This window comes from Nyctibius grandis (genome assembly GCF_013368605.1).
Source record: "Nyctibius grandis isolate bNycGra1 chromosome W unlocalized genomic scaffold, bNycGra1.pri SUPER_W_unloc_2, whole genome shotgun sequence".
Taxonomy (NCBI): domain Eukaryota; kingdom Metazoa; phylum Chordata; class Aves; order Nyctibiiformes; family Nyctibiidae; genus Nyctibius; species Nyctibius grandis.
Window position 1 is genome coordinate 5,445,681 of NW_027167473.1, and position 16,654 is coordinate 5,462,334.

The following is a 16,654-nucleotide window of genomic DNA, read 5'->3' on the forward strand; positions in this document are numbered from 1 at the left end:
TGCCCATGTACACAGAGGTTGCTAGAGTCCCAGAATCAATGAGGTTGGAAGAGACCTCTGGGATCATCGAGTCCAACCATTGCCCTGACACCACCACGTCAACTAGACCATGGCCGGTGCTTGTTGGCTTGTCATGTTGTGATAAGGGTCCTGGGGACACACAGGGTCTATGTTTTGGACTAAATCGTATGGCAGGGCTCAGGTAGTGTTGGCCTTGCGGCTCCAGAGCTGTCTCCGAGGTGTTGGGCAGAAGAGCTGACAGGAGCTCAACAAAATTACCATTGACCACGTGAAAACTCATGACGAGCAACCAGCACGCTGAAAAATCCCCAAGCAGCTCTTCTGTAATATAAATAATGTTTTTAGTTTCTCTCCCAGGGGGAAATTGCGAAGCTTCTTGAGTCAATTAACGCTTTATAAATTATTTTGAGATCAGTGGATAAATAGGCTTGTGTAAATGCACCGTATATTACTCGTAAAAGCTAAAGAGATGCCACCATGCCTTTTAACTACTCTAGTCCTTTCTCTCTCTGATTTGATTTAATTTGCACTTAACATCCTTTTTGATGTTCGAAGGCCCATTTTGAACAGCTCCTTCTGAAATGCTGGTGGTCCCACTTGGGAAAGGGAGAAAAAAAGACTGCTTTTCACATGGTGTATGATTTTTCTCCTCTGAATTGACAAGACCATCCAAGCCACGCTTGAGGGCAATTTTATTTTGCATTAAGTACCACCACAGTATGTCCTCGTCCAACTCTGACATATGGAGCAGAGAATTGCAAACATGGAGTAGAGCAGAGGGGCAGAATCCCCTCCCTCGCCCTGCTGGCCACGCTGCTGGGGATGCAGCCCAGGACACCGTTGGCTTTCTGGGCTGCCAGCGCACGTTGCCGGCTCATGGTGAGCTTCTCATCAACCATCACCCCCAAGTCCTTCTCCTCAGGGCTGCTCTCGATCCATTCTCCACCCAGCCTGTGTTTGTGCTTGGGATTGCCCCAACCCACATAGAGGACCTTGTTATGCACAGGAAAGCTTGAGGTAACCTTGTTAGTCCTTACACAGTCCCTGTGGGAGAGGAAGGGAGAGGATGCTCTGGTGGAGGACACGTGCCAATGGAAGATAAAGCATGCATGAAAGCCAGGGAGAGCATCAGGGACCGGATTATTCTGTCGTTTGTGAATTGGTGTTAGATGGTTTTTCCTGGTATAATTTTAATTCTTGGGGTTTTTTTCCACTCTGTTTCCAAATTTTTTCTAGGCTGTTGCTAAAGTATCTTCAAGGGAGTGAATCTGCAGGGCTTTGACTTGCTGCTTCTGCTTTGTCCATACTAGACAGACTTTCTGCAGCAAGTAGCGGTAGATGCAAGCTTGGAAAACAGTAAGAATTCTTCTCAGAAAGGGTTATTAGCCATTGGAAGGGGATGCCCAGGGAGGTGGTGGAGTCACCATCTCTGGAGGGGTTTAAGAAAAGCCTGGACATGGCACTTAGTGCCCTGGTCTAGTTGCCATGGTGGTGTCAGGGCAATGGTTGGACTCGATGGTCCCAGAGGTCTCTTCCAGCCTGGTTGATTCTGTGATTCTGTAACGACCAGTTTCTAGTCAGTGTTGTAGCTGAACCTGGTTGTGTGAATCATTTGCCTTTCTGCCCCAATCAAACCAACTTAAATCATTGTGCTTTGAGCAGATCATAGAATCATAGAATGTCAGGGGTTGGAAGGGACCTCTGGAGATCATCGAGTCCAACATCCCTGCCAGAGCAGGACCAACCTAGGGCAGGTCACACAGGAACGCATCCAGACAGGCCTTGAAAGTCTCCAGAGAAGGAGACTCCACCACCTCTCTGGGCAGCCTGTGCCAGTTCTCTGTAACCCTTACAGTAAAGAAGTTCTTCCTCATGTTGAGGTTGAACTTCCTCAGCTCTAGCTTGCATCCATTGCCCCTTGGCCTATCGCAGGGCACAAGTGAGAAGAGGTTGCCCCTTTCCTCTTGACACCCAGCCCTCATCTATTTATACCCATTACTCAGATCCCCTCTCAGTCTTCTCTTCTCCAGACTAAAAAGCCCCAGGTCTCTCAACCTTTCCTCCTAAGGCAGCTGTTCCAGTCCCTTCATCATCCTTGTAGCGCTCCGTTGGACTCTCCCCAGTAGATCTCTGTCCCTCTTGAACTGGGGAGCCCAGAACTGAACGCAATACTCCAGGTGAGGTCTGACCAGGGTAGAGTAGAGGGGGAGGAGGACCTCCCTCGATCTGCTGGACACACTCTTCTTAATGCACCCCAGGATCCCATTGGCCTTCTTGGCCCCAAGGGCACATTGCTGTCCCATGGGTAACTTGATGTTCACCAGGACTCCAAGATCCTGGTTTTGTTCCACATAAATATGAGGAAAAACTTTACTGTGAGGGTTACAGAGCGCTGGAACAGGCTCCCCAGAGAGGTTGTGGAGTCTCCTTCTCTGGAGACTTTCAAAACCCACCTGGACGTGTTCCTGTGTGATATGATCTAGGTGATCCTCCTCTGGCAGGGAAGTTGGACTAGATGTTCTTTCGAGGTCCCTTCCAATCCCTGACATTCTGTGATACTCTGTGTTGCACCAGTGCTACGTGTGTGTTTGTGTGTAGTAAGAGCCATAACACCCACTGAGGCCCCTGGGAATTGCTGTAACACAAATATCCCTGCTGCTAAATGGTTCCTTGTCCTCAACGATGGTCGGTGATTTAGGCTTGCCTCCTAATGTTCAATAAAACACCAACTGGGTCTGCATTTCTTCTAGTTTAATGGCCACGGAGAGTACTCTGAGCTCAGTTAATTCATTTATTGCGCTGTATTTCAGGGTTGGGCTTGGACATGCTTTTACCAAATTTGTCTCATAAAAAGATACGTCACGTGATTCAAATACTTTAGTGGCCTACAGAGATATTAGTAAATCTGTCAGGCCCAACTTACTAGCTGGTTCTAGTTGCTTTCCTGAGGAAGCCACTGATTTGTTGGGGGTAGGGGCAAGAGTAATTTTGCTTGTTTTAATGATGAGGAGAAGAATCACAGCATCAGTCAGGTTGGAAGAGCCCTCTGGGATCATCGAGTCCAACCGTTGCCCTGACACCACCATGGTAACTAGACCATGGCACTAAGTGCCATGGCCAGGCTTTTCCCAAACCCCTCCAGAGATGGTGACTCCACCACCTCCCTGGGCAGCCCCTTCCAATGGCTAATGACCCTTGCTGAGAAGAAATGCTTCCTAATGGCCAACCTGAACCTCCCCTGGCCAAGCTTGAGGCTGTGTCCTCTTGTCCTATCGCTAGTTGCCTGGGAGAAGAGGCCGACTCCCACTGCGCTACAACCTCCCTTCAGGTAGTTGTAGACTGCAAGAAGGTGGAGGCTGAATCCTGATGTGTGGAAAAGCACATTTAAACAGATCTCCCATAAATAAATAAATACTCTGGGATTATGAGGAATTGATTATTTTAGAAAAATATTGCTCCTATAATGGTAAAACAATTATCACCTGATTCTTATGTTTTCAACTGTGTAGCTTGATGTCTTCCCTAATATGGACTTGATGATCTTCATGGATCATAATTATATGGACTTGATGATCTTAAAGGTCCTTTCCAACCAAAACGATTCTATGATTCTAGATGCTGATCCCCTCTCAGTCTTCTCTTCTCCAGACTAAAAAGCCCCAGGTCTCTCCACCTTTCCTCCTAAGGCAGCTGTTCCAGTCCCTTCATCATCCTCATAGCCCTCCGTTGGACTCTCTCCAGTAGATCTGTGTCCCTCTTGAACTGGGGAGCATAACTGAACTTTTCTCTAGGTTTTTTTTTTGCTGTCAGATAAAATATCTTGTGGCTTATATCCTCGTGTGAAGAGGGTGTCAGAAGAGAAGAGTTAGATGTTTGAGGCAAATTGCTGTCCCATGGGTGCATGGTTGAGATGTGTTACTGGTCCCCGTAGGACTGTGGGCAACCATGGGCTGGGGGGAATTCCAACCTTTCAGGGATGAATACAGTCACATTTGGGATGCTCAGATCTCACTGTGACAAATCCACTGGGAAATGGGTACGATCACTAAGTTGGTGGATACGCTTTGAACCTTCTCAGTGTCTGGAATGAGACGAGAGAGAAATAAAGCATCTTTTCTTCCAGCATGTCAGATAATGGTCTAGAGAAAAGATAAACTTTTAGGTTTTTTTTATTCCTCCTTGTCTTTTGAACTATGTTGCAGCACTTGAGGGAACAACTGCCTCCTTTGGCATAGTTAAAGCTGTCAAGGATTGAGCTGCTTCGCATCCCATGGGCTTGTGTACAATGTCTAAACATCCCGTTGGTCCCATCTTACTTAATGGTGTAAGATATGGTATCCTGGCCTCTGTTAGGAGTAGTGTAGCCAGCCGGTCTGGGGAAGTGATGGTCCCTCTGTACTGGACACTGGTGAGGCCGCACCTTGAATCCTGTGTCCAGTTGTGGGCCCCGCACTTCAAGAAAGATGTTGAGGTGTTGGAGCGAGTGCAGAGGAGGACGACCAAACTGGTGAAGGTTCTGGAGGGTCTGACCTACAAGGAATGGCTGAGGGAGCTGGGGTTGTTTAGCCTGGAGAAGAGGAGGCTCAGAGGTGACCTTAGTGCAGTCTCCAACTACCTGAAGGGAGGTTGTAGTGGAGTGGGAGTCGGCCTCTTCTCCCAGGCAACTAGCGATAGGACAAGAGGACACAGCCTCAAGCTTTGCCAGGAGAGGTTCAGGTTGGCCATTAGGAAGCATTTCTTCTCAGCAAGGGTCATTAGCCATTGGAAGGGGCTGCCCAGGGAGGTGGTGGAGTCACCATCTCTGGATGTGTTTAAGAAAAGCCTGGCCATGGCACTTAGTGCCATGGTCTAGTTGCCATGGTGGTGTCAGGGCAATGGTTGGACTCGATGATCCCAGAGGGCTCTTCCAACCTCATTGATTCTGTGATTCACCAGGGTTTCAGCTCTGGGTGCTGTTGTCCTGTGGTATCACTCATCTCAGTGCCGTCGGTGGTAGCCCAGGCACAATCCCCGCTCGCTGGAGGTAGGGACAACTGCAGTGCTTGTTCTTTCTTCCTCCAGAGCTGGGGATGCCTCTGTCCTTGAAGACTCTCTTTATTGGAAGGTGTGGCTGGAGTTGCCCCTAACTACTCTGAAGGTCTTTTCAAGGTGGTTCTGAATGGGAGTTCCTGCTTTTTTTATTGTTATAATTAGCAATTTAGAAATATGGCCCTTTTTAGATTCAGCAATTAAAAAAGTCTATTTTCTCCTTCCTTATTTCCTGTTTGAGGAGCAGATTTGATGATTTCCTTGGCAACTGGTGAGGGAAGCGTGTTCTCCTCGCTGGCTGCAAGCCACGAGCGCTGGCAAGAGCCGCTGACGGGGAGATGAAGTGATTTACACCCTCGGATTTATGGATTAACAAGGGCAAAGCAGTAGGTGGGCTTGGTGGTGGATGAGAAAAATTTAGGGTAGTGTTTCTTCTCCCCATGCAGGTGTGTTGTGCTGCTGTGAATGACGAGGAGTCACACTCCCAGTGATTCGTTAGGCTTGTTAATTAATATTAGCAGTTCTGTTGCTTTGAATATCTGCTGTGCTTTCAGATGAGATATAAGGAAGAAATGTTTTGTGATGAGGGTGGTGAGGTTCAGGTTGGACATTAAGAAGAATTTCTTCTCAGAAGGGGTTATTAGACATTGGAATGGGCTGCCCAGGGAGGTGGTGGAGTCACCATCTCTGGAGGGGTTTAAGAAAAGCCTGGCCATGGCACTTAGTGCCCTGGTCTAGTTGCCATGGTGGTGTTAGGGCAATGGTTGGACTCGATGATCCCAGAGGTCTCTTCCAACCTGGTTGATTCTGTGATTCTGTGGTGGACCACTGGCACAGGTTGCCCAGAGAGGTGGTAGATGCCCCATCCCTGGAAACATCCCAGCTCAGGTTGGACGGGGCTCTGAGCAAACTGGTCTAGTTGAAGATGTCCCTGCTCATGGCAGGACTAGGTGACCTTTCAAGGTCCCTTCCAACCCAAACCATTCCGTGATTCTATGATTTTTCCCCCTTCTCTTTGAGAAATCAGCAATAAATGGTTGTATCTTGTAGAAGTTGTGAGAGAGAGGAACTAGATCCATCCCACTGAGCTGTAGGTGTGGAGCTCTGGAGATTTTGTGTGTTCCTTTACAACAAGAAGGTTGTAGACTGAAGCCGTGATCTTGAAGAATGACAAATTTGGCTCTAATGAACTCTGAAACACCAAGAAAACTGTAGAATGAAGAGAAAAGCAATCTTGAAGGTTGCACTTGAATGATTTAGTTAAAATGGAATTTTTGTTGTTGTTCTGAACGTATCCTGCATGTGGTTGGACGTTCAGGCACAACAGCTTTGTGCTGGTGCTTTGCATCAGAAAGATCTGTGAAGACTAAGTAGAGCTGACCATGAAGGCATTGAATCCTTGATGAAAATCCCCCTACAGCATAAATATGTGGATGGAAAAAATAGACTGTTTCCGTGCGTGACGCTGAGCGAAGCCAGCAAGCGAGCAGCGTAAGAGGTGACAAGTAAATTAGATTTTAAAATTCTTGCAGTTTGGATAATCTGAGCTGACATCAGTAAGACGGGTTAGGGAAAAGTCATCTTCAGAATAATAAGTTCATTTATTTTCTGTGATAGGTAAGAGGCATCAAGGGGCAGATCCTGGCTTCATCTTCCTTCAGCTAGCCTTTCTTGGTGGGATTAGATTGCTGCCAAGAATTGATGCTGTAATATTTGTAATGGACTCTACGTGCTTGGAGAGAAAATTGCTGTGCTGGAGAAGACCTCGATGCACCCCTCCACTAGAAAAAGGGAAATTTTCTTTCTGCATGGGATGTTCTGAATTGTCTGTTTGTGGGTTATGGTTTCCATCTCATCTACAGGGAGTTCAGCAGCACTTGTGTGAACATGTCCACATGAGGGTAGGGCTGATGGAGGAATAGATGGGTTTTGACCTTCTTCTCCATGTGGTTTAAGAGGAAACATGGTGCCTCTCCTGGCATTGTTTGAGGAACCTGATCTAACAGTAAAAGGGTTATTATCTAACAGAAAGGGTTATTAGATGTTGGAGTGGGCTGCCCAGGGAGGTGGTGGAGTCCCCATCTCTGGAGGTGTTTAAGAAAAGCCTGGACATGGCACTTAGTGCCCTGGTCTAGTTGCCATGGTGGTGTCAGGGCAACGGTTGGAATCCATGATCCCAGAGGGCTCTTCCAACCTGGTTGATTCTGTGATTCTGTGTGATTCTGTAAACTACCAGGATTAAAACCTCCTCAAAAGTTGAGGCTGCCTGGGGAACTGGGGCACTTCCATGGCTAAATACCATCCAGGTTCCAACACAGACGAAGTGTTTGAGCCTAAACTCTCTCCTAAATCCTCTTTTATATATCTATTTATATATATACACACACTATTGCTTTATTATTTTCTTTTTAGGGTGTCTGCTGATGGTGGTCCCTAAGTTTTCTTTGCAGGAAATACATTTTCATCCCTTCTTCAGTAGAGCCCACAAGCTTGAATGATACTTAAAGCTCGATACAGGAGCGGTTAAACTTTTGTCCTCTTGAAAATAAATAGTAAATTGATGTGTCATCTTCTGACCTCATCTGCTCTTGAAACACCGGGCAGGTTGCCATCCTCAGCTTCTCAGACAGTTGGGCACCTTCTTCTCCTTCACTTCACGCTGAGGTGTCCTAGGTGGCAAATTGGTTTAAATTCCATCTAACTACCCAAATTTCGTATATAAACCATGCAAAGGCATAAAATATCTTATTAATATTCATTTTATTGGAATATTAAAATCCTTGTCTTTTGAATCTGCCAGCCTGTCGTAGGAGTGGTACCGTCCTGCAGGAACTGACTGCATGTCCTGACTGGACATGGCACTTAGTGCCATGGTCTAGTTGCCATGGTGGTGTCAGGGCAATGGTTGGACTCGATGATCCCAGAGGGCTCTTCCAACCTCATTGATTCTGTGAATTCCCTGGTCACGATATTTTATAGGATTATCACTAAATGCATGTTGGTAACTTGATTTATTCTCCTTTCCCGATGAGTTTCTTCTAAATCAGAAATCTGAGTGTCCAGCTTTTTTTCTAGACCCTTCACCAGCTTTGTGAAGAAGACAAGTCTTATTGAGGAGCAGCTGAGGGAACTGGGGTTGTTTAGTTTGTAGAAGAGGAGGCTGAGAGGAGACCTTCTCACTGTCTACAACTACCTGAAAGGAGGTTGTGGTGAGGTGTGGGTCGGTCTCCTCTCCTGGGTAACCAGCAATAGGACAAGAGGAAACAGCCTCAAGTTGCACCAGGGGAGGTTCAGGCTGGATCTTGGGAAGAATTTCTTCACTGAAAGAGTCATCAGGCATTGGAAGAGGCTGCCCAGGGAGGTGGTGGAGTCCCCATCCCTGAAGGTGTTCAAAAAACATCTAGATGTGGCATTTCAGGACATGGTTTAGCGGGCATGGTGGCATTGGGTTGGTGGTTGGACTTGATGATCTTTTAGGTCTTTTCCAACCTTAACAGTTCAATGATTCTATTCTATGATTCTTTCCATCAGTTTCTCGGAAATCACTCGTTTTCATTACCTTGATTTCTTGCCCTTCAGCTATTATGCGAATTTTAAGTGGAAAAAAAAGTCTTGTCTTGATGTTAAGTAACCTCAGAGACTTTAATTTGAAACAAACAAAGCATTTAACGTGGTTCTTCTCTGGGGGATTGTACTGAGTGCTCCTAAATTGCTGAATATTTAATAACTAAACGTGTTGCAGACCCTGAGGTCTGTCCCCTAAATGATAAGGCTTTTTATTAAGTGAACTTTAATTGCTTAATAATTAGGTCTTCTGTAAGGAAAGATGGGGATCCTGATAGGGTGCCAACCAGCCTGCATGGGAAATCGGTGCTGGGTACCACTTTCAGTTGTTTCCTAAGTAGGTTTGGGCTTCTTCTCCCAGGCAAGTAGCGATAGGACAGGAGGACATAATCTGAAGCTTCACCAGGGGAGGTTCATGTTGGCCATTAGGAAGCATTTCTTCTCAGCAAGGGTCATTAGCCATTGGAAGGGGCTGCCCAGGGAGGTGGTGGAGTCCCCATCTCTGGAGGTGTTTAAGAAAAGCCTGGAGATGGCACTTAGTGCCATGGTCTAGTTGCCATGGTGGTGTCAGGGCAATGGTTGGACTCGATGATCCCAGAGGTCTCTTCCAACCTGATTGATTCTGTAATGCAGGGAGGTGCATCCGCAGCCATTTGGCTACAGAGTGGAGCATCGCTGTGGATCTGCAGCGTTTAATTCCAGGGTCTGTCTCAGAAAGTGACTTTCTCAGAATATATTTGCCAGTCCATTCCCTTGAGCCAGCCCCCCACAGCCCAAACATCTGTGTAGCTTCAAAACTTGTCTTTAAAATAAATCAGCGTAAGCCAGGAGAGCTGCGAAGACCCATTGAGAGTTTTTAGACCTCATCTATTACGGTCCTGCAGAGAGATGAACGAGTTTTGAATGTAACCATGGGAAAAAGTGGTTGGTGTCTTTTCATGGGAGACAGCAAAAGGTTTTTTGCTACATCCTGATCTGTCTGCAGTTTTCAACAGCTTTTCATCACTGTTCACACTGCTTTTATCTTCAATTAGTTGTTTTTTTTTTAATTAAAGTGTTGAATGTTTCTCTTTTTGTAGCTTGCACCAGCTTTGCTGGGGGTGAAAAGCTGTTACTTGTGTGTCTGAGCTGGTGGCTTGAAAGTAGCATCTTCACTGGCTTTGTTCATAGGGATAACTTGTAAACGTGGCAATTAAGAAATCACAGAATCAATCACAGAATCAATCAGGTTGGAAGAGACCTCTGGGATCATCGAATCCAACCATAAATAAATACCACTGCTCACCCAGGTAGCAGGATCTCATCCTTGCAGATGGTCTGGGAGATAGGAGCGATGTGTTTGAGGAGAGGAACCGAGATATGAAGTGGGCACCAAAATCGTACCAGAAAACAGGTGTTTGAACGAGGAAATGGATGTGAGGCTCCACCTCAAATTCCTTTTTCGGTGCGGAAAAGGAAGAGGAGAGGAACCTCAAGAAGTTCAAGAAAGGCAAGTGTAGAGTCCTACACCTTGGGAGGAATAACCCCATGCACCGGTACAGGTTGGGGGCTGATCTACTGGAGAGCAGCTCTGCAGAGAAGGACCTGGGGGTTCTGGTGGACAACAAGTTCCCCATGAGCCAGCAATGTGCCCTTGGGGCCAGGAAGGCCAATGGTGTCCTGGGGTGCATTAGGAAGAGTGTGGCCAACAGGTCAAGGGAGGTTCTCCTGCCCCTCTACACAGCCCTGGTGAGGGAGTTGGGGCTGTTCAGCTGGAGAAGAGCAGGTTGAGGGGGGATCTTATCAACACTTACAAATACTTTAGGGGTGGGTGTCAAGAGGAGGGGACCAGACTCTTCTCAGTGGTGCCCAGTGACAGGACAAGGGGCAACGGGCACAAGCTGAAACATGGGAAGTTCCATCTGAATATGAGGAGGAACTTCTTTCCTATGAGGGTGCCAGAGCCCTGGCACAGGCTGCCCAGGGAGGGTGGGGAGTCTCCTTCTCTGGAGATATTCAAAACCCGCCTGGACGTGACCCTGTGCAACGTGCTGTGGGTGACCCTGCTTGGGCAGGAGGTTGGACTAGATGATCTCCAGAGGTTCCTTCCAACCCTTAACCATTCTGGGATTCTGTACCTGATCATCCCCCAGTACGGTGCTTTTGCTGAACGTTTGGGTGGCATTTTAATGTGTGGAAAGTTGAAGTCTTTATTCTTTTTCCTCAGCTTCTTAATCGCCTCTTGTGACAGCTTCTTTTTGAAAGCCTTCACTGTCTACTGGCTGATGTAGTCAAAAAGATGCTTGTTTCTAATATACTTTTGAGTTGCTTTTAGTGTCATGTTCTAAGTTTGTCACTCTGTCAAACCCTTGGTGCATGTTTACACTCACTTCTGAGCGATTGTATTTTCTGGTACGGCTTCAAATAGTCTCTGCAGGCAAGCGAGGAGGCTGGTGGGGTCATTTCTAGGGCCTGGCCAAGCCTAGAGCCAGAGCAGGTGCCCAAAATGTGTCCACACCATCTCTAGCACATCCCTGATCCAAGCTTTTTTTTTTTGCTTGTGTTTGCAGGACCACTGAGGTTTCTGTCCCAGACAGAATCTGTCACGGCTTTTGCAGGAGACACCATTCTGCTGAAGTGTGAAGTTGTTGGGGAGCCCATGCCCGTGGTGCACTGGCAGCGAAACCAGGAGGACTTGGTCCCGAGCCCGTCGGACGCGCGGGTGGCCGTGCTGCCCTCCGGAGCTTTACAGATCAGCACGGTTCAGCACGGGGACAGCGGGATCTACCGATGCCTGGCGAAGAACCCGGCCAGTTCGAGAACTGGAAATGATGCAGAAGTCAGAGTGTTGGCAGGTAAGAACCAGAGCCTTCTACACTGCCTTTGTCTCTTGTTTGGTCATGGAATCATGGAATGGTTTGGGTTGGAAGGGACCTTAAAGACCATCTAGTTCCAACCCCCTGCCACAGGCAGGGACACCTTCCACCAGACCAGGTTGCTCCAAGCCCCATCCAACCTGGCCTTGAACACTGCCAGGGAGGGGGCAGCCACAGCTTCTCTGGGCAACCTGGGCCAGGGTCTCCCCACCCTCACAGTCAACAATTTCTTCCTAATATCTCATCTCACTCTCCCCTCTTTCAGTTTAAAATTGTTCCCCCTTGTCCTGTCACTCCATGCCCTTGTAAAAAGCCCCTCTCCAGCTTTCCTGTAGGCCCTTCAGGTACTGGAAGGTGCTAGAAGGTCTCCCCAGAGCCTTCTCTTCTCCAGGCTGAACAGCCCCACCTCTCTCAGCCTGTCTCCAGAGCAGAGGGGCTCCAGCCCTCGGATCATCTCCGTGTCCTCCTCTGGACTCACTCCAACAGCTCCGTGTCCTTCTTCTGCTGGGGTCCCAGAGCTGGACGCAGCACTGCAGGGGGGTCTCCCGAGAGCGGAGCAGAGGGGCAGAATCCCCTCCCTGGCCCTGCTGGCCACGCTGCTGGGGATGCAGCCCAGGACACCGTTGGCTTTCTGGGCTGCCAGCGCACATTGCCGGCTCATGGTGAGCTTCTCGTCACCCATCACCCCCAAGTCCTTCTTCTCAGGGCTGCTCTCAATCCGTTCTCCGCCCAGCCTGGATTTGTGCCTGGGATTGCCCCGACCCATGTGCAGGACCTTGCACTTGGCCTTGTTGAATTTCACGTGGTTTGCATGGTCGTGTCCTTGGGTTCTCTGAAAAGAGCAGTTGCTCCTCCTGGGACACCTAGGCTGATTTATCCCACTTTCTTTCCAGTTACTTCTACAAGCTTCCAAGTTCTTCTTCACATAGAAGAGCCTGGAGACCTTTAGAAGCAGTTGGATAGAAAGGTGAGGAGTTGACACCTCAGGAAGTTATTCATGCTGCCTAACTTCGAGTACCTAAATTAGATACGTACGAAGCTGGTCTCTTTTACATAGTCAATTGAGAGAAACAAGGATTCTCAGACTTCTGAGATGGTCCAAATCCTCCAGAAATCAGGAAGGCCACGATAAGTCTCAACCAGCTTGGCACCAGGGGAAGACCACATCACCTGGAGTTCCCTGCAGGGTTTTTTCCGACTTCTTTGGTGGCCAGAGTTTCTGGTGATCTCTCTAGCATGGATCTGTTCCCCATTTGTTGGTTTATCTGATGGGCTGCCCCAGGGTGGCTCTTCTTGGGGCTTCCAAGCTCACCGTTAACTTTAGAGCCCTGTGCTGTTCCTTGGGCACTGGGCAGCCCTGAGGCATTCCTGCCTCTGTGGTTATTAATGGCAATTTGAGATCCATGGGGTAATTTTTTTTCCAGAAAAATTAAGGAAATAATAAAATTTTGTATTTTAGACAGACCTGGAAGACTTCTCTTGTCCTCCTCAGCTTTCCTTTGCCCAGTTTTGGTCGTTAACCTCCTGGCTAAATGGCCTTTCTCATGCTGTAGGTGGGAGGGGAATTAATTTCTCTCTTCCCAGCACGTTAAAATTTTATACCAGGGAAACACTGGAGCAAATAATGAGGAAAATATATAACAAGGAAGTCGTGGAGTCCGTCAGACTTTGGCTTAGGGCTAGAAGCACAAGGATAATGTGAGCAGACAGCAGCTCTTAGAAGAAATGAGTGGTGCTCCTGAAATAAAAATTCAGATCTTATTGAGCCTCATGGGAATATTGTTCTCCTGTGCATGCTTTGATGGTTCAGAGCTGTCTGATACTTGGCTGCTAATTCTGCCTCTCTCCTCGTTTTGCTTGTTGGTAGAAATCTGTCTTCAGTTGCAGCTCTCCTGTAATTAGGGAAGGCAGAAGACTCTTGTTGGCCTTTTTCTACTGGTTAGTGGGAAGGGAAAAAAAAGTCTTAAATCCTATTCAAAGGAATAAGCAATAAAAAAAAATATAGGTATTATATCATAATCCTGTATTTTTAAAATGCTGCTTTTTCCACAGCCCGTGGCTGTGATTTGTTTGAACCTACAGCAGGATTTGAGGCGAAATGGACCACAATCCTGGCAAATAATTTCTAATCTTCTACAGCTTCCAAACAGAATGTAAGAAAAAAGAATGAGGGATAAACATCTTGAGTCATTTAGTTTCTTTAGTTGAAGTGCCCGTGGCTTAAATATTTGATTTGATGTTCTGGTGAGTTTGGAGATAGGCACCTTGAATCCTGTGTCCAGTTGTGGGCCCCGCGCTTCAAGAAGGATGTTGAGGTGTTGGAGCGAGTGCAGAGGAGGGCGACCAAGCTGGTGAAGGGTCTGGAGGGTCTGAGCTACGAGGAACGGCTGAGGGAGCTGGGGGTGTTTAGCCTGGAGAAGAGGAGGCTCAGAGGTGACCTTAGTGCAGTCTACAACTACCTGAAGGGAGGTTGTAGTGAAGTGGGAGTCGGCCTCTTCTCCCAGGCAACTAGCGATAGGACAAGAGGACACAGCCTCAAGCTTGGCCAGGGGAGGTTCAGGTTGGCCATTAGGAAGCATTTCTTGTCAGCAAGGGTCATTAGCCATTGGAAGGGGCTGCCCAGGGAGGTGGTGGAGTCCCCATCTCTGGAGGGGTTTAAGAAAAGCCTGGCCATGGCACTTAGTGCCCTGGTGTAGTTGCCATGGTGGTGTCAGGGCAATGGTTGGACTCGATGATCGCAGAGGGCTCTTCCAACCTGATTGATTCTGTGATCCTGTATCTCCTCTTGATAGAGAAATTAATCATCTGACATGATACAGGTTAGAAAAACAAACTATTTGGATGAAGGAATTATTGATTTTCTGGACAGAAAAGTAAAATTCACCCAACCAGACTCAAGCCTGTAATTTAACTCACCATGTAAATGAAGAATAGTTGAGCCTTCAACTTCCATGACCAAAGAGCAGTGGTTTGTGGGTGCATTAATGTGTGTAGCAGGAGGGGCAAAGCACTGAGTAGGAGGTTTTTACTTTGATAACTAAAAGACACATTACAAGTGACCGTTTGCTTCATCAGAAACTGTGTGCCTGTAGATGTACACAGGCCATCTGAGAACAGATTTTGAAGAACTTGTATAATAAAAGCCCAACAATCCTGAGGAAAGCTCTTGAGGAGTTTTTAATGTGTCACATTTAATCTGTTGCTCTTAATTTGAAGAGCAGCCATTGCAGCTTTTGGCAGCAAGCTCATTTCAAATGCACTTTTTTTCACCTAATTGAGGTGCTGCACTTCTCTCTGGGCTCTAGAAACTTAATCCCAGGTGAAAACTTCCAGCAAACACTGAAAACATGAGGAAATACATATTCATATAACTAGAGGCACTCAGCTAATTAGTTGAGAGGGTCGCTCTGACACCTCAGCATCTCTCTTGAAGTGCGGGGCCCACAACTGGACACAGGATTCAAGGTGCGGCCTCACCAGTGCCCAGTACAGAGGGACCATCACTTCCCCAGACCGGCTGGCTACACTATTCCTAAGAGAGGCCAGGATGCCATTGGCCTTCTTGGCCACCTGGGTACACTGCTGGCTCATGTTTAGCCGCCTGTCGATCGAACTCCACCATCTCGTGGTCGCTACAACCCAGGCTACCCCCAACTTTCACATCTCCAACCAGACCTTCGTTATTTGTTAACACAAGGCCTAGCAGAGCACCTCTCCACGTTGGCTCCTCCACCACCTGTGTCAAAAAGCTGTCAACGCTCTGTAGGAACCTCCTGGACTGTGGGTGCCTCACTGTGTTGTCTTTCCTGCAGATATCGGGGCGATTGAAGTCCCCCATGAGAACTAGGGCCTGCAATCGTGAGGCTACTTCCAGCTGTCTGTAGAAGGCCTCATCTCCTTCCTCTTCCTGATCAGGTGGCCTGTAGTAAACCCCCCCAACAGTGTCACCCGCGTTAGCCTGCCCCTTAATTCTTACCCATAGGCGCTCTACTTGTTCTTCATCCTTCCCGAAGCTCAGTAGTAGTCTTGTCTCTTATGGAGGTTCCTTCTCTCTCTCTCCGAGCTTGTCTGCTGAGCTGCAGCGCAAGATAACGGTAACAACATCATGTAATTCCTTCATATTTAATGCGAGTAGAGTTGGGTTCCTGCTTTGTGACTGAGCTCCTTCCTCGCGCTTGCACTTCTGAGAGTTTTAAACTTAGCCTTGAGGCAGGTCTGGCTAAGCTCAAGCATGGGATCGTTGAGGCTCAGCCATCGGTTCCTTATGCAACACACTGAGCTTGCATCAGGTGCAAAGACAAAGATTTCTTCTCCTCTTTTATACCCTGAGAGGATCCCCGTGGTGATGTACATTCCCTAACAGCCAGTAATTATCAAACACCACCAAAAATAACTAAACAAAAATCCCAGCCAAAAAAATGTGTCATTTAGAGATGCACAAATTGCAGGAGTGGTGCCCAATACCAGAGATGGGTCCCCTTCACGGATGGATCCAGATGGTGGTGGAAAATTAACTCGTTTGCACCACGTGTATTTTGATGCTCGTTTACGAGCAAGGTGACGCATACAAGTGTGCGAAGCCTCTGTTTAGAGCTAAGGAGGCTCTGGAAGGGATTTCTGTTCCATGAGTACCAGGTGAATATGAATCACAGAATCCCAGAATGGTTAAGGATTGGAAGGGACCTCTGGAGATCATCCAGTCCAACCCCCTGCCAAAGCAGGGTCACCCACAGCACGTTGCACAGGGTCACGTCCAGGTGGGTTTGAATATCTCCAGAGAAGGAGACTCCCCACCCTCCCTGGGCAGCCTGTGCCAGGCTCTGGCACCCTCACAGTAAAGAAGTTCCTCCTCATATTCAGATGGAACTTCCCATGTTTCAGCTTGTGCCCATTGCCCCTTGTCCTGTCGCTGGGCACCACTGAGAAGAGTCTGGTCCCCTCTTGACACCCACCCCTAAGGTATTTGTAAGTGTTGATAAGATCCCCCCTCACTCTGCTCTTCTCCAAGCTGAACAGACCCAGCGCTCTCAGCCTCTTCTCCTAAGAGAGATGCTTCAGTCCTCTGATCATCTCTGTACCCCTTCGCTGGACTCTCCAGTAATTCCTTATCTTTCTTGAACTGGGGGGCCCAGGACTGCACACAGTTACTCCAGATGTGGCCTCACCAGGGCTGTGTAGAGGGGCAG

The 16,654-nt window shown here is 47.8% G+C and overlaps 1 protein-coding gene across 1 annotated transcript in view; it reads left to right on the top strand.

Annotated features, from left to right (window-relative positions):
* The window catches only part of DCC (DCC netrin 1 receptor), a 436,443-nt gene that overhangs the window by 207,608 nt on the left and 212,181 nt on the right, over window positions 1-16,654 (top strand). Inside the window, exon 3 of the mRNA XM_068424420.1 lies at window positions 11,163-11,447. Within this exon, the coding sequence (XP_068280521.1) occupies window positions 11,163-11,447 (285 nt within the window). The remainder of the gene's footprint in view (window positions 1-11,162; window positions 11,448-16,654) is intronic.